Here is a 23,344-nt window from a genome sequence, read left to right as displayed (position 1 = left end):
TAAAAATCACATTATAGGTGCTTAATACATAAAGGGTTTTTGGATTAACTCAAAAGTGTTTTTTCATCTCGGCTCTTTTTTTTTTGGCATTGCGAAACCTTGTTTGTTTGAGTACCATCGAGATTGCCTGATCACACGTTATGTAAGTGCAGATGTCTCTACCTCCGCTACAGTTGCGTAACATCCAAATCATGCAGATTTGTGTCCCTAAAGTCAGACATGATAAAATCAGATCGCGAAATAACCCATGCGAGCCTCTGACCTCTAATGCAGAATAAGATATTTAAGAGAACGACATGGACTTTGCTTTTGCTGCCAATTCTTTCCGAGCTCCTTAGAGGATGGCCGATTATTGGAGCCATCCCGCCCCCTACTGTCCTTAAACAGGTACTGTTTCATCAACATGACTTCTGTACCCAGCAGTAGTGTAGAGCACAGCTCCTACAGCTGATGTTCAACCTAAATGGTCATTCAAGTGGGATTTCATAAAGCATGTCATGGTGCATTAGTTCCAAAATAAACACTTCATTACACAGACAGCATATTTACATGAACAAATTCGGTTTAACAAATAACATCACGGATGCTCTATTAGGTCTTTCAAAGTTTCATTAGAAAAGTCTCTGCACAATACATCATGTACTGCTTATTTGGCTGTACCCAGGAAGAGGTAATTTCTGTCCTTCTTTGGCTTCAAAAAAGGTATAAGAAAGTATGATGTTATCAACCCGAGCCATCCTAGGGTCATCATCAAACTCTGGGTCAATGTAAAAGAAAACAGGCATGTCCACCTCTTCCTGAGGGTTTAACCTCTGTTCTTCAAAGCAGAAACACTGTGGATCAAAATGAGAAGAGTCATTATAGTTGAGTGTTAAAAAAGGACAGATCACATTTACACTCATGACGGAGGCTTAGAAGGTCAAAATCAAAAGTTGTGTAAGAACCTCTCCATTACCTGAATTTTGTTAAAGTACTGCCCGGCTTCAAACGGCACAACATTGTAGGTAGAGATTCCTATTACAGGTTTGTCTGTGGGATTTCGTGCTTTGTAAAATGCTAATGCTGTTTCTCCTGGCACAACCTGAATAGCAAATAAAGGATCATTAACTTGAGGACAGTACAGAACAGAGTGCACTGAAAAGAAGTATGATATTGTAAGCATTGTATAAGTTGAAAGCCAGTTTAATAACCATAGTCACCATCAGAACAAAACCTTGTATATTTTGATTGTACTGTTTTTAGTATTTTAAAAAAGTCCAATAGAAATTGCCCAACATGACTCTTTTAATACTAACATGTCTTAAAATGTAAGTTTTTCCCCCCTTTCTTCTAAAGTTTTGTCCAGACAGCAACAATATACTAAACTGAATGACATGTCCCTTCAGTAACTTTATTATCTTACATAGATCTCAGACTGCTGAGGGCGGAAGTTCCACTGGAGGCTGGCGTGTGTGTCAGCATTGAAGGTGACTTTAATAACACGGTCCTTAACCGGCTTCATTGTCTCCACTAATTCTGCATCATGTCCCGCGGAAGCTGTGCCACCCAGTCCTGTTGCCTGAGGTAGAGAATCATTGCTATTCATATACAGCAAATTTCAAGACACAGTGAGACTATGAATGAGGTTAGGTATCCTTGGCTAAGATGGGCAACAGTCAGTAATATGAGTGAGACATCCAGCACTGACCTGGCAGTATAGTCTGTAGAGTGGCACTGCAGCATATGACATGCCAATCATGCCAACCCCGGCTGCTGCTATATACGTTAGGGCGGTCTTATTCCTCTGCTTCCATTCATTTTCTTGGCTGTGTGTTTTTTTTCTGTGTGTTTTAGCTCCTCGCATCTGGTTAACAAAATGCTGAGATGTTCTTCTGCCAAAGAGCTGGCTAGTGGAAGTGGCTAGTCCTCGGACGTTTAGGTTTTTAGCACACATATGAGCATTGCAGAGGGCTACTTGTACATGGTGCTTTGCAAAGCACTCACGAAGCACAAAAGACAGAAGCATAACCCCAAAGCTCTAGATGAGATGCTCTTCAAGATAGTTCCTGTACCAATCTGCACACAAACAAATCAATTAGTAAATAAATGATTAATATAATAACAAATCACAAAACATACTTAATACTTCTGTAAACAACTTTGAACTAGGTGATGGCACATAGACTGTAGGTCCAATTTTTTGTGGAGACCCCTTCTAATGAATGCATTCAGCTACTTTTAAGTTGTTCCCATTGCTGACACAGATGTGCAAATGCACACAAACACACACACACACACACACACACACACACACACACACACACACACAAATACTGCCAACAGAACAGAACTCTCTGGAGCAGATAAACACCACGCCATGACTAATGCCAGGCGTGGGCTAGAGGCATGAAAATCCCCCATGTTTTGAGATGTGGAGCAGTGGAACTGTGTTCTCTGAAATGATGGTGCTTTTATCCTTTACATTTAAGATGAGCTGGGCAGTTGGGGATGAGGTGGGCTGCTGATCATCCAACATCCAGACGCTCTGGTCACTGAATGCAACCAAATCCTCACAACAATGGTCTGAAATCTAGTAGAATTCCTTTCCTTTCCTTTCCTAGAAAGTAGAGACAGTTATTCCAACAAAAGCAGGATAACCCCTTTTTAATACTCTTGATTTCAGAAGAAACAATGAATGAGCAGGTATCCAAATACTCTTGGATGTAGTTGTAGTTGTGAGGATCTGATTGTACTCAGCCACAAGAGCATTAGTGAGGTCACGTGCTGACGTTAGATGATTAGTTCAGGATCACAAACGCAACTCATCCGAAAGGTACGTTCACTCCAGAGAACGCAGTTCCACTGCTCAATGCTGGGGGCATTAAAACCCTTCAGTCAGCTGATCATTGTGCTCTTAGCTATGTTCAACCGCACTCCTCCCGTTCTACCACCAAATTATGCCAGCTGTGAGTGAGCAACTAGTGCATATTAAAGTGACTAAATTTCACTTAGATAGGAGCATGGCACAGCCTGTTAATGCCTGTATAATAGCGTCATCTAGCTTTAACGTAGTGTCATTACTGTACCTTACTGTTACTGTCATTTAACTACTGTTATTGTACTACCACTAGCTACCGTTTAACAGTGATCTGGAAAGGTAGTTAAAGGTAGTTAACGTAAATTACGATGTAATATGCTTAGAAATCAGAATATGTCAGACAGTAATATAAATGATATCTGATTTATATAAAGTCACCGCCCCTATAACACACAGTAGGTGAACTGCATTAACACCGCTGCTAAAGCTAGACCTATCAGAAGGACATATAACTGCTAGCTAGCCGAGTGGCTATCTATTTACTGCTGTAGCTACATTCCTCTTCGCCGTTTCAAAGTAATACACAGCGCAGAACTACCTCACAGTGACTTGATTTACCCACATAAATGAAACAGTAATGTCACAGTATTACTTAAACTCTCTTACCGGAATGAAATGACCGCTCAGTTACTCCACACACACCTGCTAAAGCTAAACACGCACACTGATCCCACAGCCTCTTACTCCCCTGAAAACACATCCTCGCTACTGTAGTTCCTACACAACCGTTCAGCCCAGAGCGTCTGCTGTCACAAGCAAAGGTGGGAGTGTGAGAGCAAAAATAAAATAATCAAAAAAATATCAGTGAAAAAGTAGATGATAAAAATCTAAATCGATGTACAAATATGGATGCATGTACACGTCTATTCATTACATTAACTTACATTTTGTATTTTACTTTGTTTGATAGTTCATTTTTAGTTTTCCGTTCCTGCATTTTCGTCGTGAAATGCAGGATTAAATATGAAAAAAATTCAAAAATAAATAAAATAATGAAATAAATGCATTTATAAAAATAAACAATCATTAATATAACAAATACAATAAAATAAATGAACAAAGACCAACATAAAAGGTACTATGGTTATTTTCATATTTATGTATTTGGTACTGATATTTGCATTTTATTTATATTTTTTACACTTGTTTTTATTGTATTTATACTACGCAGTTCTAATTAACATTGTCTTATTATTATTTTGCATTTAATTCTGCTTAGATTATCTCTCTCTCTCTCTCTCTCTCTCTCTCTCTCTCTCTCTCTCTCTCACACACACACACACACACACACACACACACACACACACACACACACACACACACACACACACACGAGATCAGTATAGTATGATTTGGCACTTTTGTGCTTATTGTGCTCCTGAAACAGTGCCATCCTGTGGACGGTACATGAATAACATTTTACATTGTTTTATTCAGTGATTATTAACGCAGTGTATACATGTGTCTTTACAGCCTGTTGACAGTTTGCAGGATATTTTAATGGCTGTGTTTGTTGAATTAACCTCTGGATTTATTAAACATAAGTGATAAATTGTCTCACTCAGTAAATTCTATTTAACCAATGCCTAGAAATGATTTATGCATTTTACTCGTTTACATACTGTCTTAACACATGTCATCCTGGATTCCTAGGGTTTATTGCTTGGTGCTTTGTTATGTTTGCAGAGGGAGACACATCATCAGCGGTGGCACTGGAGGGAGAGGTGAAGCACACCATGTGACTGCTGGGTATCAGGGGAGATTAGTGGATAGGTAGGCGCATGTCTGTAACTGTCTGGGTAGATTGCTGTCTCTCGGTCATCTTAGACCGTCCTGATTTGAACCGTCATCTCCCCCGACCCAGTGATGAGGTTGCCTTTATAATATTTCATCAGCTGTTTTTGGACCTGCAATGCCACTGCTGCCACAGTCAGTGGAGGCAGAGCGCTTTGACGGACTATCCCTGCTCTACTGGTAGGCTGTCCTTCTTTTTTTAATGCATGAAATCTGCAAATTTAGAAAGGCAGTGAATGTTTCTAATTCTATGTCTGTCTTATGCTTATGATGTGCTTACGATTGGATGTGTTCAGCCATATGGAAGTGAAATATTTGGACCTGCCTGTGACCATGAGAACTGACAGTCAGTTTGGGGTGAGCTGTGTTTATGCAGATGAAGGGGATTTGCAGCGTCAATGTGCAGTTTGTGCATGGATTTATGGATCCATTTTCTTTAAATATGAGGTTTTCTACACTCATTCAAAACAACAGGCATTCACAGTCTTCTGTAGCTCTTGATTTGAACCTATTTACACATTTGGAAGAGCATTAGATAACAGGGGATGATTTCTTGAGAACAGGTTATCTCTGAAAAGCCCCTCTGAAATGGTAACAGGTCTGCAGGAAGTTCCTTTCCAGGCTTTAATTGGTTGGACACATTCAAGATGGGCACACAGCATGGCTCCAGTGCAGACCTCGACGTGTATCCTAATGTGGCTTGTGGAAAGTAAGACAGATTAGACTGAATTAAGTGATCAGTTTAAGTGCCTCAGCTGTTATTTAGCCAGTGTTGCCTTATATCCAATGATCAACAACCTCAGAAGACGCTTTATACTGTGTAGTCTGTGGTTTGTAATTGGGCTTCATTTGTACGGCAGATGATTGAAGGGGTTCGCCACCATGCCATTCTGCCTGTTGCTCTTTTTCGCCTTTCCTCATCGCTGTAGCGTCACACACAGATTAAAGTGGCATGTTTACAGCTCCTTTGGGGAGGGGGATGGGTTACTTTAAGCAGGGCTCATTTGATCAGGGTCACATTCTTTACTTACAAGTAGCACCCTTATTGTTGTTTGTCTTAGCTAGCCTTTATGTTAGTTTCCACCTGACCTCTACATGAACTCACGTGACTGGTGTCCATTAACTCCATTCATGTTTGTACACCTGCAGTCAAGTCAATGGCAGTGTTTCTCAGTTAATTCTAATGTTTTTATTTGTTTAAAAAAGATGTTGCTGTATCTGCATCTGCCACTACTTGCAGGACATTATTATGTATTATTTTGACCTTTTTTGACCTTTTCCCCTTAGGTCAATTAAGAGCACTGAATATATTGTGGAAACTGATGCTGATCAATTAAAAACAGTATATTCTGTGCTTTAGTCTTGCAATATATATAGTATGAGGATGAGAAGTTCACAAATGGAAAGAAACGTTGGAAGCTTTTAAGATGACGGACTATACAATGTTTGACATTTGAATTTGCTTTTTAAAGCTATTTCAGCACCATGGCCAATGGCCTAGATAAGCTTGGAGCTTTTGAATAGTGTTTCTTTCTGTCTGTTACGGGGATTATATGCAACAGAGATCAGGCTCTAGTTTACCAGATTGAAGGCACGCCTTTCCAATAGAAGCGGTGTTTACCTATTCATGGCAGTGTGTATGAAATAAACCTAAGTGCAGTAACCTACTTGTTTCTGTTAATCACTTTCAATAGTGCATTTATTTGTAGAGTGATTCTGAATTACTATTACTATTTCTCCCTTCATTCATCTGCATTGAAAAAACCACAACTTTTTCTTAAAATGTTAAGTTGGTTATTAGTTGTTTTGTTTTTGTGATGCACATTTTCCATTTGGAATTACACATAGATAGCTAATGGCTGTTTTTCAGGACCATCATGGGACCCCACGGCATCAACCGTGCTGTGCAGAGACTGGAGTTCTCCGATTGCAGAAAAGGACTCGGTGAGGTCCAATGCGGGGTTTATGCTACAAACTCTTAAAACTACAGATTTCTCAAATATATTGGATACATTGTTCTAGAAGACCAGCAGAGATTATTTACATTATGTTAAAATTATGTATCTTAAAACTCGCTTTTTACCCTCACACATCTTGTGTTTCTAATAGATTGCACCATATTGACAAACAGTGAGTTTTTCATGTTATATTAAATTTAGTCTTATTAAAGTGTATATTTTAACAAAAAAAAAACAACAACATTTGATCCTGAAGAAAAGACCCAGACACCTGTTATAATGAGTGGATTTAGATACTTTAAGGTGTTACCACCTAAAAGCATTACCAATAGTGAATTCTCTGTAGTAATGGAGCACACTCGAATCCCTTACAATTTATTAGCTGGTGTCAGTGATCTTGATCTAATCATCCAACATTAATACTTGACCTCCCTAAAGATCTTGTGCAGGGTAGCCCGTCCAGATGATCTACCACCCAGCCAAGTTTAGCTTAAAGGAGCTTCTGAATATTAGAGGCAGGTGTGTTGGGGTCTGAACTCTCCAGGAAAGATCTCCAGGACCAGATGTGGGCATAGGTCTTGTGGTTGCAAGAAGTCAAACCCTTATAGTTAAAACCCAACAAGCAGGGGTCATGTATGTATTTTTTAATTAGAAAACAATTGTACAAAAATGACTAAAATTAGTTAAAGAACCATCTCCTGAAGTTCTCTATTGTGGTTCTTCTATTGCTACAAAGAACCCTCAGTAGGTGCATATTTTCTACGTACCAGTAGTCAAGTGTTTAACTTCTTATGTGCGTTCCAGCGAGTTGAGAAGCATCACTAACGTCAGGCCTTTTGCTTCCGTCTGCCAGGAGTGAAGATCATTGGAGGTTACAGAGAGTTGAGTGGTGAAGAGTTTGGCATTTTCATTAAGCGAGTCTTACCTGGTGGCGTGGCTGCACAGGACGGTATGCTGGCCCTTGTCCACATTGTAACTGTGATAAGTGTCTTTCTGTTAAGTTAATCATTGGAATAATGCTCAGTTGTTTTTGCCAGGACGACTTAGAGCTGGCGACCTCATTTTAGATGTCAACAACATGAATTTAGGGGGAGTCACGAATGAAAGGTATGCATTAATTTAATACAGCAACAATGACACAAGCCATACGAAACACTGGAAAGAATTTCATGACATTCTGGCAGCAAAACTCCACATCACTCTAGCTCTTTGGCTTCTTTTCCCGGTCCCTCCCAGCAAATACAAATCACATTATTACATTATGGAATGAAATATGTTGATCTTGTCACTGTTAATTAATTACATTGTAATCTGTAATCAAATTCGAGATAAATGAGGATAATGTGCCTGTAGCAAATCAAATCCTTCTGTTGTTGTTTGTCAGGGCGGTGGAGATTCTGCGCATGGCATCAGCCACGAACCACATGTCTCTTCTGATTGCTCGAGATGAGGAGTCCAGGTACAACAAAACCTTTACACTCTGCTAAACGTGGTCAGGCATGAAGGGTATCAGTGTTTTATTTATTTAATTATCTATGCATGTACTGTTTGTAACAGCTATTAGTTTAAGTCTACATTGTAGTTTGCAGGTTACTTATGAAAAGCAGCCTCCCTAAAAACATGCAACACCTTCATAAGCCTTTCATTTCAACTGAAATAAACCTTTCTAAGTATTTATAAAACACTAGACTCACAAGGTACAAAAGGTATATTTATACAAGCTTCAGTTGTCATAACACTTTCTGAGGTGAGATGACATCACAAGAGTAGTCTTCAATCCTACTTTACCTATCCTTTCTTCTTTAGTGAAGTTTGGAATTTGAGGTCACCTCCAGTGGTCACAATGTAAAATCAGAACAATACCATGAACTGTCCTATTCTAGATCATGAAATGTTGAATTGTCAGACACAGTATTGCTGTCATCATCCACCTAATCCAGTTAGTGGATGAGCACAGATGAGCTTCTTGATTGTTTTTTATAAGTCTAAAAATAGTCTTAATACACTAAGTACATTAAAGTCTTTAGCACTTAATTGGGACTCTTGGTCCAAGTTGTAGAATTGCAGCACTGTGGCATATATGTTACATTTGGTTTGTTTATCATGCCATTAGTATCAAGTCAGACAGTTTTGTCTTAAACCACAAGCCACAGTCAGTGCTGTCAACTTGTAGCTACAGCTATGTATTCATGTTCGTGAGGAGACTTTCAAGCCAGCTACTCTTTTCCTTTAGCACTATATGCTAATTGAAGGGCACTATCTAGAGCAGCTGTCAGAATCGGCCGGTTGTCTCAGTGTAAACCGAGTTGGCATTTTGCTGCTCTCTGGGACCTTGTATGGCACGCTCTCACCTAGAGCTGGATCCATGTTGACGTATTAGGGCCACCAGTCGATCAGATGCAACCTGGCTTGAACCTGTAGAGTCAGAACAGTGGGCCACCATCTGAGGATTACCGTCACTGCTAATGGACAACTGTTCATCAAAAGCTCAGTTTTAAGTATGTGGCAGTGTACACTTGCTTGTAGATTTACAATAATCTGTTGTAAAGTTGTTGGTTTTTTTTTTGCTTTTCATTATTCAGGTTAGTTCAGGTTAGTTTTGAAGGTGTTCCTTTACACTTTTCTTTAGGAGCCTTATTTATCTATGATTAAGAGAGTAATCTAATTAAGTGCATCTTAGTCTCTTCGTAATGAGCAATGAAGCAGTTGCTTTTAATTGGCACTACAGTATCAGACACAGTCTAACAATTAACAAATCAAGAGACTCTGCTGTTAATGATTAGTTTGGTCTTGCATGTTTAATAGTTTAATTTCTTTTTTTTTTTTTTACTGGATTAATTTCACAGTACATTTTCTATAACACAACCACAAGCTGCTTACAACTGAACTCTTTTGGCAAATTGTTGGCACACAAAATCCTTCATATGTCCAAAAAAGGAGAAAAACTAAATCTTCTTAACTTTCAATGGAAATAAAAGATTTAATAGATATCAGTGATTCTAATCTGATATTTATTTATTTACTTATATTGCATTGCCATTATTTCTCCATCTTTTTCACTTGGCATTTCTTATGTATATATATATATATATATATAGTATTGTAAAACTGTATATACTGTATACTGTATACTGTAAATACTGAATGGTACTTAAATATTATGACTATCATGAAAAGATATTAATTATTAAAGTGATCAGTGAATCAGTGATGATTGCGTGTGTATGTTCTTAGGAAAGAGTTTGCTGAACTCATGGAGAAATATGGCTCCAACAGCAATACAACCTCAGGAACTGGCAGGACATCGCCTACTCCTCTTTCCACAGGTATTTTCCATTACACAGTCAGAACACATAGAGTAGTTAACAAAAACATTAGCCTTCACATTTTGCAGGTACAAAAGCATATGTCAATGTGCCTAAAGAAAAGCGTTTTCAGTTTTTATGTTTGAATTCTTCACATTCCTGTGCTGGGAAAGGTTTTTTTTTCATAACATTTACAAACTAGAAACCAGAACACCAGGGAACCAGAGAACCAGACGTCCAGGTCCATAGTTGTTGACAGTGTCAGAGAGGCTGTGTCCAAGAGCCCTTTCTCTAAACACCGCCATGCTACCCATGAACAAGGCTCATAATCCGTTGGGGGCAACCTTATCTAACCTGCTCCACACGCCAAACACTGTGGCCCTGGAAAAGATCACAGGCTGTTCAATAGTTTTATTGGCCGACCATTTTCAGAACACGTGCTAAATACATCATTAACACACAACATTTTACTTCTGCATGGTAACATTATTTTGTCAATTTTTACATTTTTGTAAACCATTTAAAAATGTCTCTGTACAACATATAAACATTTGATAATGAATTGATCATAGAAAAATCTCCATATAATCCAATCTCAAATTTGTCAACAAACACAAGGTATAATAAACATTTTACTACAACAATATACAATAATATATATATATATATATATATATATATATATATATATATATATATATATATATTGAAGATATTTTGAAGATTATTTTTATTATTACAAAAACAATACATTAAAGCAATCTGTCTAATTTTTAGGTAAGCTAACTGACACCGCTTCATCATCCTCATCTTCGAGATCAACAAGCCCTCAAATCTTGAGCCCTAAAGACTGCAGCACGGCCACCATTCCTCCACAGGTCTGCAGGTGAGTCCAGAAATGAAGGAATCTTTATGAAAACTACACTGTCACACAGAAATCTTGGATCTCCAAAATGGCTTTAACACTTTACCGGAAAAAAAAACCTTTTAACTTTAAACAGTGGTCCAAGTAAATATATTTAGTTTCAGATCATTTTGAAGCAGGGACAGCAATGTTACATGTTTTTTATGTGAGAGTGACATGATTGATAATGTATTAATGTGTCCAGATAATGTTGAAATGCCCGCTTAAGTCACTGTTTGAAAAGCTATGCTATTGCAGATGTCAGATGCTTAGCATGAGCAGAATTTTCTTATAAAAGATTAGGTTCAGGTAGTTCAGGTCATTCAGAAAAGAATGCATTAATCACCCAGCAAGTGATTATACCTGTCACAATTGTCAGTCTTTAATTTGACCTCTTCTCCTCCAGTGACTGCATGATTCAGTTGATATGTGTTGCCAAGGGAACAGGCTTAGGCCTGGTCATCAAGGGTGGAGCAAACCGTGCCGAGGGGCCAATGGTGTTCATTCAGGAAATAGTGCCTGGAGGAGATTGCCAAAGGGTACATTTCTAAATTATTGTGCAATGTTTTATTAATAGTAACTGCTATGAAATGTGCGATATTGCTCAATGTGTCAGTTTGTTTTGCATTTGGCTTTTTTCAGGATGGAAGACTAAAGGTTGGAGATCAACTTATATCTATCAATAAAGAGTCCTTTATTGGAGTCACACATGAGGAGGCCAAAAGTATACTAACCCGAACAAAGCTCAGGTCAGATATTTCTACAGGGTGCTTGTCTCAAGCTCTAAAGCTGCAGAAAGTAACACTGGGACATCTGCAAAAATGCAGTAATAACATATAATTTTTATTAAATAAATAATGCAAATGTAAAATAAAATATATATATATATATATATATATATATATATATATATTTAAATGATATATTATGCTAGTTAAATGAAAGTTACTTTATAAAAGTGTTCTAAGTTGATTAAATTGTAACTTTCCACACAGACCAGACCCCACAGTGGAGATAGCGTTTATCAGGCGTCGATCTTCCTCTGGCTCCAGCAGTGGCCCACACAGCCCCATCTCCCTGCAGTCCCCATCCAGCATGCCCCCACAGCCTAGACCCATTGGCCTTGGGGCAGTACCTCAGTCTGTGGGGCTTGTTCCCAAGATTTCCCCTGTTCCCAACTCTGGAAGTGAGACACTGCCTTCTGTTAAACTTACACAGGTAAGACACAAAATCTTACAGACTGGACAAGCAACCTTAGGTATGAATACCATACCTAAGCTTTATTTTGTCTTATTTTGTCTCAGCTTGTGTTAAGCACTGGTTATTTCAATCATGTTTTGGGCTTGTTTGCAGTTAGTAAATAACTGTTATTCTCAATACCAGCTAATTCCGGAAGCAAACATCACACCATCTGTAAAAAAAAGCTGATCTTCTACACTAATCTTCTACAGCAGATTAGTGTTCCTAAACACACTTTACAATCCACAATGTACTACCTCAAGAGGCACAAGGCATGACTCTTGCAGTGCCCTCACCTAAACATCATCTGAAATCTTTGGAGAAAGGGAAGTGCATCCATGACAGCTCAATAATCTCACAGAAAACAAGAAGTAATTCTGCGGAAAACATTAAAGAAATGAAAATCAGATCCTCTTTTACTCATTTAACTATTCACAATACCAGATATGTCAAACAACCCAATACCAAAGAGGCAAAAATACACTTCTATGATCTATCTATCTATCTATCTATCTATATATGTCTCTCTCTCTCTCTCTATATATATATATATATATATATATATATATATATATATATTTAATTTGGATATACATTTTAAAATTGGATTAGACTTGTCTACCTTTGCCAGACCCCCTAAACAACAGTGTAAAACTAGCTGTGCTTTTAACTCTAACTCTCTCTCTCTGTTGGAGGTACGAGCAGTACCAGTGAAGCCAGAGCTCCCATCAATCTCTACCCCTGAGAGTGCCTGCACCAATTCTGGTACAGCAATTCTTTACATATATATTAGTGTGTGAGTGTGTATACTGTAAGTGCATGTTATGTCCTTCTGTTGGTGGACAAACTGTCCAGTTCGGTTCTGCTTACTGATGTTTTGGAATAGCAGCGTATTAAGAAGTAATTCAGTAAATCTGATATTATGGGATGAAGAACATTGTTCCATCATAACCTGGATTACCTGCTCACTACAGCAAACATTCCGAATGGGCTGATGAGATGTTGGAGTGTTTATTATTGAAGATAATCCTGCCAGCAGGATACCACATTTTCAATATGAACAGATGAAAATGGATATGATTACACAAATGCCTCCAGGATAAGGCCAAAATAAACTGATGTCTGTTGAGGTCAAGTCTTAGCTGTCTTGTAAAGAACCATATGACATAGCTTTTGTTTGCCATCAACCAAAGAACTCAGTTAGAGGGCTTTTAAACAGAGTATGGGCAAAGTAGACCAAATGCTGAATCGTGAATGGAGAATCCTCTTTGGATTTTGTAATCAGTGCTTAATCTGGTCTGGAAAACTGGGAATTTTAGAGGGTGTTCAGAACATGAGTTCGTCATTAATGTTAATCAGTTACTCTGTGCAGACTTAAGAAATGCCTTAGAAACACTTATATCATGATCATATCGTGAAATCTGAAACACTGAGATTGTAGTCAATGAGTATAGGTTAGTGACTTGTTTTAAAATTATGATCCCGCAGTTCTTCTACAGAATTGTGCAATAAGGAGAGTTTGATAGCGATAAGGAAATTTGTGGGTGATTAGAGGTGGGAGCATTTACTGGTCTTATTTAAGGTGTCCAGTATCCTGGTTGTAATGTCCTGAATCCCAAAAGAGAAAATATGAGAACAGCATGTTTATGTCTCAGTGTAATGAAAATGAATAATTATCAAATGCTGAATGTTACTTTTAACAGCTATAATCGTAGAGAGATTTTCACATTTTCATTTTCATTTTTTTGTCAGATATGCATGAATCAGGACATTTGCTAGTGAGGCCTGGTGCATATTTGACATTTGGACTAGCTGCATGTGACATTTCACTTTCACATTGCTCTGTTCATCTTTATTCAGATGACTGAAACAAAGTCTTCTTACTACATTGTTTAAAATCCTGTCAGTCCAAAATCAGACTGAAGAAGACAATCTCTGGGTGGTTAGAGTGAATGGACTGATGCCGAAGTGATAGTTCCAATATACAGGTACCATATAAATGCACATGAAACTGAATATCGTTAAAGAGAAAATATAAAAAAATATAATCAAAGAACATTATAACACAAAAATATGAAGTACAGATCAGAATTGAGTTGCAATTTAATCTCACTCATTATTTTGGGACTTTTATTGTATAATTATTGTGTATAGATGCAAGAATTGAAGCTGATAGTTGATAGCTGAAGTTGATAGTTAAAGCCTATGTCTTCTCTCCTTCTGTGCCTCAAGAGCGCCACTGCTTAAAAAGCATATTCACAACATCTGGCAAGCTAAAACCTGCAGCTCAGTGGCGACCTCATGTGCACACTCAGAAGACTTCTGTTCATGGTGATAAATCAGCTGTGGGTGTATTAACTACTTTCCCCAGGTTATCAGCAGTCGTTAATGTTGAGCCCTCACTGACAAAATTAACATGAAGGGAATACAATGGTTGACATTTGTACAGATTGAGATTTTACCTCTTAATATTCGGTGTTGTCTCGAGTAATCACTTCTAATTATAAGATATTTCATTTCTTTAACAGTATCATATTTCTGGTTCTTGTTTTGAATAAAATATCAGTAAAGACAGTAGTAATAAGATTCTCATAATAGAGAATGATCTATTTTGAGTACAAGAAAATTTTCTAGCACATGCTTTTTATTGATTTAATAAGTGTGCATATAATGAACAGAATTTAACATACATGTATCATTACATGATCACAATTTCTTTTATGCTTACAGTTGTCCATTTTTCTACAAAATGTTCTTGCAGAATATGAATACATAACAGTAACAATAGACCAATGAAAGCTTGAAAGACATGACATTGGAAAATCTGAAATTGGAAAGAAACTTCTTAACCATTAACCAGCCAGTCTTAAAAGCAGCACATGCAGGCATTACGTTATGTCTGCATGTCCTTAAAAAGTCGTCCTCATGATTTCCTCTTGATTTGAGGGAGTTTTTCCTTGCCACTGTCATCACTGCCTTGCTCTCTGTACTGTCAACCCTGGTGCCTGCCCAATCCAGCAGGCTTTAACAAATTAAAGACATTAATGAGAATGATCTATTCTTATTTAAGAACACAGATAGGTGTTATTTAATTAATTTATTTATTTTGTTAGAAAAAGTATGACATGTCACACAGCTTTCATAATTTTGCAATGCAGAGATGTTCGTTACCCTACCAGTTGAAGTAACACACACAAAGAAATGTCAGTATGACTGTGAGTTACTTTCTCTTTAATTACATTTAATTATAATGTAATTAAATTTGCTCTGAATAAGTATTGGGTTTGACTGGAGGATGCACCTTGTACACCCTGTATTAAAGGGACCCTCTGACCAGACAAGCAATGCACCCTTCTGATGACATCTTGAAGTTGGAAGAAACTGCTTTGGGGTGAATTTCGGGGCTGATAGAAATATGTTGTTTCTAATATAGCTAAAGTTACTGCTTGGAAGCTTGACAGAACAGTTTCATTTAAAAAAGCCCAATCTCAAAAATCCACCACAAATCTGTTGTAGATTTCAAAAGTATAATCTTCAATATAAATGATCAGAAGGGGGTTTCCAGAGCTCCTTTAACAGAATTTTGCTATCAGCCATTTGTTTTCCCCAAATATGTATTTTCTCTTCTGTCTTTGTGTCCAGATGCCAGTGCTGCCTGTAAGCCCAGCACCACTCCTGTGGCCGTCCAGTCAAGGCCACCGTCACTCAGCTCTAGCTCCCGAGTCAAACTAGAGAGGCTGGAGCAGGTTTGTCCCTGCCCCCTGCTCCCTTCCCTTGCCCCATGCCAGACCCTCTCTGTACTGTCAACCCTGGTGCCTGACCACCCAGCAGGCTTTAACGATCCATTAACATTGTCCCCTTCGTTCCACTGAGCCGTTAGTGTTGTGTTATCATGTGGTGGGAAGATACTGACACGGTTGGCTCCTCCCGCAGTATAATGGGAAAATCGATTGCGATTGTGCCGCTGCCTCAGCCTGTGCAGACATGGCAGGCTATGGCATTTTCTGCTGATATGTTGTTCTGGGACAAAGGCATGTTTTACTAAGATTTTTTTCAGAAGAGTTTCACGTAACAGGAGCTATTTCACATAATAATCATTAAAATGGCTATTACATAAGAGCTGTTGCAGAACAAAAAGTGCATGTGGAAAATATGAACTGTGTGTGGCATTAGTGGGAGAGTGAGAGAGAGAGAGAAAGCGAGTGGGGGGGGGGGGGGCGGCAGATACTGGATATAGTGTGGGTGAGAGGGCCCTGCACTCATAGACTGAACTTTTCTAAGAGGACACTGGTTTTGTCCACAGGCTCTAGAGGTACTGGGGTTAAAGCCAACCGAGACTCAGCTCCAGACCCTGAGAGAGAGGCTCCGTGTGGACCCTGGAGGGACAGTGGCCTACGGAGGTGAGCAAATTTATACTTAAATTTGTCCAATGGTGAATCAGGCACTAGTTTATGTGTAGATTAGGGCAAAGTATTGATTTATTACTAAAAATGTCCTCAGACTATAGTTCACTTATTAGGGTATAAACTGTAGTATTATTGAATAATTAATCTTAAGATGTATTATTCCATCACTGGTATGAAAATAATGTGCAAACAATGTATGTGTGAGACTGAGAACTAACAATTGGGCCCACATACACAGTTGATCTACAAGTGAAGGTCTTGTGGACTTGTGAAGAAAGTCAGAACACAGTACTATTAAGAATATGTAACATTATTGGCCTGCACTTTAGGGTATTCTAGGTTTGGTTTATATGGTACACATGCATATAAATTATACATATTTCTTCTATACATACATAAACCTTTATAAAAAAACAATGATATTGAATGAATATTAGCCTATTCCTGACCAGTATAATTCAGGTAAGACCCCAGTTTTAACTATCTGCACCATGTTAAATACTCATAATAAATTAAATAAAGGACTACAGATAACAGATGGTTATACTCAAACTGGCAATAGTTTTTAAAACACACTGTTTCATTAGTGTAATTACACGTGTTTCAGTTGTTCTTATTACTTTCTTTAAACTTCATTGTCATTTTTTAGTCTGCTGCATGAAAATACACAGGTGTAACCCACTACCCTGTACCAACTACAAATGACTAAAATGTCAAGTATAAAACATATGTAATGTGTACAATGTATTCATGTTTTTGATAAACACAGATTTTGAGACTTTGACAAAAGAACTCTTCAAGTTGACAGACGAGTCAAAGTTGGAACAAGAAGTAGCCAGATTCACATCTGACGATCTCACTGACTCGTCATCAAACCCTCTGGTAAGAATTGTCATCTATGTAATTTTGTTATTCAATATTATGCAAATTATTGCATGCAGTAGATATTGAATTTAAAGAATATCATTACTTTTAGCACCTGCTTGATCAACTTAATGTTAACAAATATTTATTATGCAATTAGAATACTAAAACACATGTCCACATTAAATGATATCAAATTAAATCAAAGTTTATTTGTCACATACTCAATCATACATGGTACAACTACCACTGAAGTGCTTTGATGTCTGTCTGGGTCACATACAAAACAAGATGTATATATAAGGAATAAAAGAAAATGATATATTTCATATATATCTATGAAGACCCAGCTCTTCCAAGAGTACTTGTGCGAAGTGCAGTGCCGAGTATTGTGGTCTCTTTTGTATTTAGTAGTGTCAAAGCCTCAAGGTATCTTTTGGATCCTAGTTCAGAATAGCAGTAAAGCATTTTTGTAAGTCGCTCTGGATAAATGCTTTAAATGTAAATGTAAGTGTATATTTTAGTCATAATTTATTACCTCTCACATTGCAATCAGGATTTTGCAACACATTTATTAACCACCACATCTTTTGTTTATACTGCCAATACTGTTGATGCAGTAGCCTACCTTATAATGCACATACCTATGAATATATGTCCTACTTATGATCCCTAAGGCATCAACATCTGACTCTGATGACCTTGATGAGATGGAGAGATTAAGAAAAGATCACATTGAAGCCTTAAGAGAGATAAAGAGGTTGCAGGTAAGAGACATTTCGGGACTCAAAGACTTGCTGCTTCAAGCTTTTTTATTTTATTTAAGGGATTTATTATTGACCCAGGACTCATTATTCTGACTTTACTGAATAGAGGAATGTTTACCACATCATACTCTCAGGAAATCTCTTGTCCAACAGGATAAGCTGGCTGAATCTGAAAGCCTTTGTCATCAGATGCAGCAAGAGCTGACTAAAGTCAAACAGGTGAGTACGTTCATAGAGCTTAGGATTATTTCATAATTGCATTTGTGCTGTACAGTTTTAGAAGTGCCCTTAGGGGGAGCTCTAGATATACTCATATTCTTGTGTACAGCCACCTTGGTGCTCTACAAGTGCTCTGCTCTCAGTGAAATCTTGTTTTTTATTTCATTATTTTAGCTGGCCAGTACACAGCACCAATCATGCTCTAGCAGTAGTGTGATTTTTTGCTTTTGCTGCCTACTCATGCCCTATGCGGTACTGTTTATGATATACCATTTACAGCATTACACGCAGCACTGTGAAAATGTCTTAGGAATCTGAAAAAAAGCTATGTAAAGCTGTTTACAGTTCATGGAATCCCAAAAATTATTAAGGTATCATTTAAAACTAAGTTTATTTAATCAGTCCTTTAGGTGGAATTGAACAAATCCAAGCAGTGGCAAGAATGCACATGGAAGTCTGCAACCAAACCTAACCAACATATCAATAACAGACCAACTTGTTGTTTATCATACTGTATTTTATGTTTATTTGCATTTATTCTCATATTTACAGGGAAACACACTTACTACTGAGATACAGAAGTTAAGTTTTTTACACACTCTATATGATAACATAAAGTGACTTTGGGTTCAGGAGACATGGTCCACCCACCGTATGTGGGAGTCGGAGTATTTAGGGCACAGTAGAGATGGGAGCTTGTGTATGAAAATAGTTCTGTTCTATGAGTCATAAAAATGGGCCTAACTTACAGTAGCACTATGGGTTCTATCTCAGAGCCTCCGAAGTGGCGGTTACATAAAGCATATTCAAGAGCACCTCAAGTGTTAATATTAATATTTATTATCAGTAAAATCTTAATGAATGTTAACGGGCATTGAAATTAGTGAAGGTCTTCAATGGTAGGATAATCAATAGTAAAACAAACTAGGCAGCTGGGTGAAGAGAATACATCTATATTTACTGTATACATCTACATCTAATACTGTATATTAAACCTTTCTGTCTGATATAGGCCCAAAGGCCTTGTTTTTATTGAAGGGCTTCAGGCTCTTCACAATGTCTCTGAGCACCACTGAGCGCCACTCATTGTGCTATTACTGTATTATATTAAACCTGGAACAAGACCACAAAATCAACAACAGATGCCTTATGGCTGGGGTTTGAGAAGGTCCCTCTATATGGCCAATTTGTAGTATATTATAGTGGGCAACACTTCTTCCCACCCTTTGACAGACTGGGATTTATTTCTGTGCCGAGCTTCTTAACTGGTGTGCAGTATCCTTAGTAAGATGAACAGATATGTCTCTTTTCCCTTTATTACTCTGATCTTAATCATAATAGAATGCCTTAGCAGACATAAACATCTGTTTCATGTTTTTAAAAGTACTTTTAATCTGCTAAGATCCCTGGAATTCAGCCGTTGCTTTTCAGCTGAACTGTTGAAACCATTTAGCATCTGCTCATCTGGTAATAGGGTCTAGGCCACCTCTTTCTGCTCTCCCTCCATGTTCTACATGGTAGCTCTGATTCGTGGTGTCAGCGCCACACTGAGCTCCATTACTTTCCAAGTTCAGAGCAACAGCAGCCAAGCGAGAGTGCTGAAAGCCCAGCCTTGTGGAACTGAGGCTTTTTTTAAGCCCATGCTTCTTTCAAGCCTGGATCTGCCTCTCTGAATCCGTTCTGCTCTCTTCACCCCCCACCCACTCTTGCTGTGCTATATGTGCCATTAGACTAACAGGTAGGCAGACTGGCTGCACAGTGGAGGAGCAGCAGGCTTTTAAGCCTTCCCTTTGGGGATGAGTGTGCAGGCGATGGGGCCATCCACACAACACACCACGGGTATGGCACAGTGAAAGGTGTGAGGGGGTGCCCTGACCCATGTGAGGTGTGACTGGTCATGTGGGATAGAGATGAGGTGTCTCTGTTTGAGTATTTTAATGTGATCAGAGTAATTGAAGTATCGCTGATGTGCAATGTGCTGCTAGTTATAAATCATCATTACAGCTGTGAAAAACATGCTGGGATTAGTGGAGACAAATCATTTTTTTCTTTCATATTTATTTAGCCCCAAGTATGCCACCAAAATACTCTGAATACTGGTCTAATTTGCCTTGACATACCAGCTCTTTATAATAGTCTGATGATTATATAATCAGACGTTTGTATATAGCCTGATTTTACTGTGGAGTTTGGACCTTTGAGACTTTGAGCAGTATTTCAGGTTGAATTTATGTTTTCTTAGAGGCAGATGTAAGATCTGGTTCAGAGCTTAACATAGGTCTAAAAGATGATTCATTTCTTAATTCTTTAAAGATTACACCAAGATGTCACTTTAATAATGAGTCAAGTAAAAAAGTCCTCATTATTGTATCATCTGTAATCAAAACCCTTCCCCATAATGAAATTATCATACTATGTGCCATGCATGTACTGCAATAATTCTCTAGAATGATCCTAACATTGTTTCACACAATTAGCTGTCACATAGGGACATTGTTGGAGCACCCACTTTTATGTCCATTTAGAAATAATTGAAAAATTGAGATTTTCAAAGTTCAACATTATGATCTCAATGGTCTAATTTGGGGTAGCTTCAGTAGTCCAGCACATGTTGTTTGGGATCATTGTCTGGATTGTTGTCAGAGGTGTGAAGTAACAAAGTACATATACTTTGTTACCTTACGTAAGTAAAACCTTTGGTTAGCTATACTTTACTGAAGTAATTATTGTTCAGCCGACGTTTTACTTCTGCTCCTTATATTGTCACGCAATTATCTGTACTTTCTACTCCTTACATTTTAAAAATAGCCTTGTTACTCTTATTTAATTCCGGTTTGTTTTCATTCTCGCTTACCATTCTGACACCGTGTTTGTTTGTGTGATCCATCACACCTGCACGTCACGTCACACTCCAACAAGGACACAGCAGACGTATGTAGTCTAGTATGAAGATGTCTGTGGCAGAGACTCAAGAGAACTCGAGGGTAATGTCCCAACTAAGCCCCACATTTACACTCTAATAAAAGTTATTAATAACATGCCTCTGAAGTCTGACTTTTTGCACCATTACAATACTTATAGGCAACTACTCATCATATTTTCCGCTCCATGAAACACGTTAATGCTCAGTAGTACATAGATGGTCTTTTAATATATTTGATATTACTAAAATGCATTCATTTGCAATTGGCATATATGCAGCTGAAACAGGTAGCCTAGTTCATTTTCAACAAAAACATTTTGATATAACATTATATTTATTGTGGCTTTTTTATTATTTTATATTTATTAAGTATTTTTAAACCCTGTTATCTACACTTCTATCTGAGTAATAAATGTAAATACTTTTGACACCTTTGATGGTTGTTGAATCAAGTTCCAGGAGTGGTATGTAAGATGGCAAGTGTGAACATGCTGCTATGGGGTGGTGTTAAACCATCTGACACATACTATACTATATGGACAGAAGTATTGGCACACTTGCTTATTCATGGTTTTTTCCGAAATCAAGGGCATTCAAAACATTTACCCTTAGGCTTTCTACTAGATTTCAGAGCATTACTGTGGGGACTTGATTGCATTCAGCAACAAGTGCGCTGATGATGCCAGAATGTTGCATAATCATCACCCCACCTGATCCCCAATTCCATCACTCCAGAGTTCTATAGCTCAATGCTGGGGGGGCTTTAAACCCATCTAGCCCACGTCTGGCATTTGGCAAAAGGTTTCTGTTTATGTGCTCCAGAGAGTCCTATTCTATTGAATCCTCAGGATCAGAATTTGGTACCACGGCAATAAAGAATATTAATTTAATGGCATGATGCAAATAATACAGCTGGCATTGTAGGCCTGGGATTGTTGTACTTTACTTTCTTTAATCTGGACATCTTAATGAAGGTGTTACATTGTTTTATGATGTCGACATGTAGCTGCCACTTGTTAAACCAATGGTCACACACCACACTGGCCTACCCCTCAAATCCTGGCTGGAAAGTACCTCACCTGTGGTGTACCATGCTGAGGAGTCTGCAGTACTAACTGTGCTACAATAGTACAAATTCTACAAATTCACATCAGTCTACAGAAACTGTGCTGTAATTTGATAGAAAGGCATCATCAAATAAGTACCCGTTCATCTACTCTACTCTCACACTTCAGATGAGCACAGGTGCCCAGGTGCATGCCTTTCTCAAAAATCTTGCTTTGGGAAGTAAAATGAGTCGAAGCTGTAGTGTCACCTGTCCATTATTCAGTGCTGTGATACTTCACAGCTTGGTAATTACTCTGACCTGTTGGCATTCCCTTTGTTTGGTTTCTGTTGACTGATGCTGTTGTGAAAAGAATTTGATGCAACCCAGGTTTTTCATCAAGGCCCAGCTCTATTTCACTCACCACATTATGTAACAGCTTGTTTTTCAGGTGTGGTTCCTTCCCATGCCAGTCTACACCCACTCTATTTATTCTCTATAGGTTAAATAGACTTTAAGAAGGCATGTTTGGGCATACAAAAAAATAATCTGAGCCTATACATGCAATGGCAAAGGAGACTATGTTGAAGCTGATCTGAACCAGTGCTTGGTCATGCTGCGAGCATGTGGAGAATGAGAGAGAGGGAGAGAGAGAAGCATGTGTGTCAGGCATTTTTCTTGCAGTACGCTGACTTTGCTATGCTGGGGGGGTGGGGGGTGTTGAGCCAGTCAGCACTGTACTGCTATACTGTATGTGCATTCTCATCAGGGCTTCTCAAACTCTGACTGTGCTGCTGCAGGAAGCAAAAGCAGCAGTGGATGAGAGCAAAGCCCTGCAGACACAGATCCACCTGGCTGAGGCTGCTCAGAAGCAGGTGCGGGGAATGGAAATGGACTACGAAGAGGTCATCCACCTCCTGGAGGAAGAGATAGCAGAGATGAAGTCTCAGAGAAATGAAAAGCTTGGCCAGTCCAAGGTATTCACTAGAAAAGGTAGCCTCCCATCCGCTAAAGCAAAGGCATTAGACCCTTCTTCTTAGTCCCACTCCCCTCTTCCCTGCTC

At 38.3% G+C, this 23,344-nt stretch overlaps 2 protein-coding genes across 5 annotated transcripts in view; one reads left to right on the top strand and one right to left on the bottom strand.

Annotated features, from left to right (window-relative positions):
- Positions 1–505: 505 nt before the first annotated feature.
- Positions 506–3,534, bottom strand: cox11 (cytochrome c oxidase assembly homolog 11 (yeast)). 2 transcript variants are annotated; one of them, XM_072667454.1, is made up of 6 exons: positions 3,464–3,513; positions 2,462–2,596; positions 1,688–2,055; positions 1,403–1,558; positions 956–1,081; positions 506–833 (listed from the first exon to the last, which is right to left on the bottom strand). In XM_072667454.1, exons 3-6 carry the CDS (start codon positions 2,003–2,005, stop codon positions 636–638), a joined length of 798 nt encoding a protein of 265 aa, XP_072523555.1. In that variant the 5' UTR covers positions 2,006–2,055; positions 2,462–2,596; positions 3,464–3,513; the 3' UTR covers positions 506–635. The 2 variants fall into 2 exon arrangements, with proteins under 2 accessions (XP_072523555.1, XP_072523554.1); XM_072667453.1 differs by lacking the exon at positions 2,462–2,596 and having other exon boundaries at positions 3,464–3,534.
- A 1,025-nt stretch (positions 3,535–4,559) lies between these two features.
- stxbp4 (syntaxin binding protein 4) overlaps positions 4,560–23,344 on the top strand; it is a 34,129-nt gene continuing 15,344 nt past the window's right edge. Inside the window, exons 1-18 of one of the 3 annotated variants that reach the window (XM_072667266.1) lie at positions 4,560–4,630; positions 4,753–4,831; positions 6,522–6,595; positions 7,463–7,558; positions 7,647–7,716; positions 7,994–8,068; positions 9,844–9,935; positions 10,692–10,800; positions 11,225–11,357; positions 11,461–11,567; positions 11,814–12,036; positions 12,753–12,822; positions 15,700–15,803; positions 16,361–16,457; positions 17,233–17,345; positions 18,005–18,094; positions 18,248–18,313; positions 23,082–23,258. In XM_072667266.1, coding sequence (XP_072523367.1) covers positions 4,770–4,831; positions 6,522–6,595; positions 7,463–7,558; positions 7,647–7,716; positions 7,994–8,068; positions 9,844–9,935; positions 10,692–10,800; positions 11,225–11,357; positions 11,461–11,567; positions 11,814–12,036; positions 12,753–12,822; positions 15,700–15,803; positions 16,361–16,457; positions 17,233–17,345; positions 18,005–18,094; positions 18,248–18,313; positions 23,082–23,258 — 1,758 coding nt within the window. In that variant the 5' untranslated portion in view covers positions 4,560–4,630; positions 4,753–4,769. Of the gene's footprint in view, positions 4,631–4,699; positions 4,832–6,521; positions 6,596–7,462; positions 7,559–7,646; positions 7,717–7,993; positions 8,069–9,843; positions 9,936–10,691; positions 10,801–11,224; positions 11,358–11,460; positions 11,568–11,813; positions 12,037–12,752; positions 12,823–15,699; positions 15,804–16,360; positions 16,458–17,232; positions 17,346–18,004; positions 18,095–18,247; positions 18,314–23,081; positions 23,275–23,344 lie in introns of those variants that run through there. The other 2 variants (XM_072667265.1, XM_072667267.1) reach the window with 2 other exon arrangements.

Source organism: Salminus brasiliensis, chromosome 22, assembly GCF_030463535.1.
Source record: "Salminus brasiliensis chromosome 22, fSalBra1.hap2, whole genome shotgun sequence".
Classification (NCBI taxonomy): domain Eukaryota; kingdom Metazoa; phylum Chordata; class Actinopteri; order Characiformes; family Bryconidae; genus Salminus; species Salminus brasiliensis.
This window is presented reverse-complemented; position numbering and strand designations above follow the sequence as displayed.

Coding starts and splice junctions, on each gene's coding strand:
- cox11 (XM_072667453.1), bottom strand. CDS start 2,005: ATGCTTCTGTCTTTTGTGCTTCGTGAGTGCTTTGCAAAGCACCATGTA. Junction 1,559..1,687: donor TCTACAGACTATACTGCCAG/GTCAGTGCTGGA, acceptor TCTCTACCTCAG/GCAACAGGACTGGGTGGCAC. Junction 1,082..1,402: donor CTCAGCAGTCTGAGATCTAT/GTAAGATAATAA, acceptor TTTGCTATTCAG/GTTGTGCCAGGAGAAACAGC.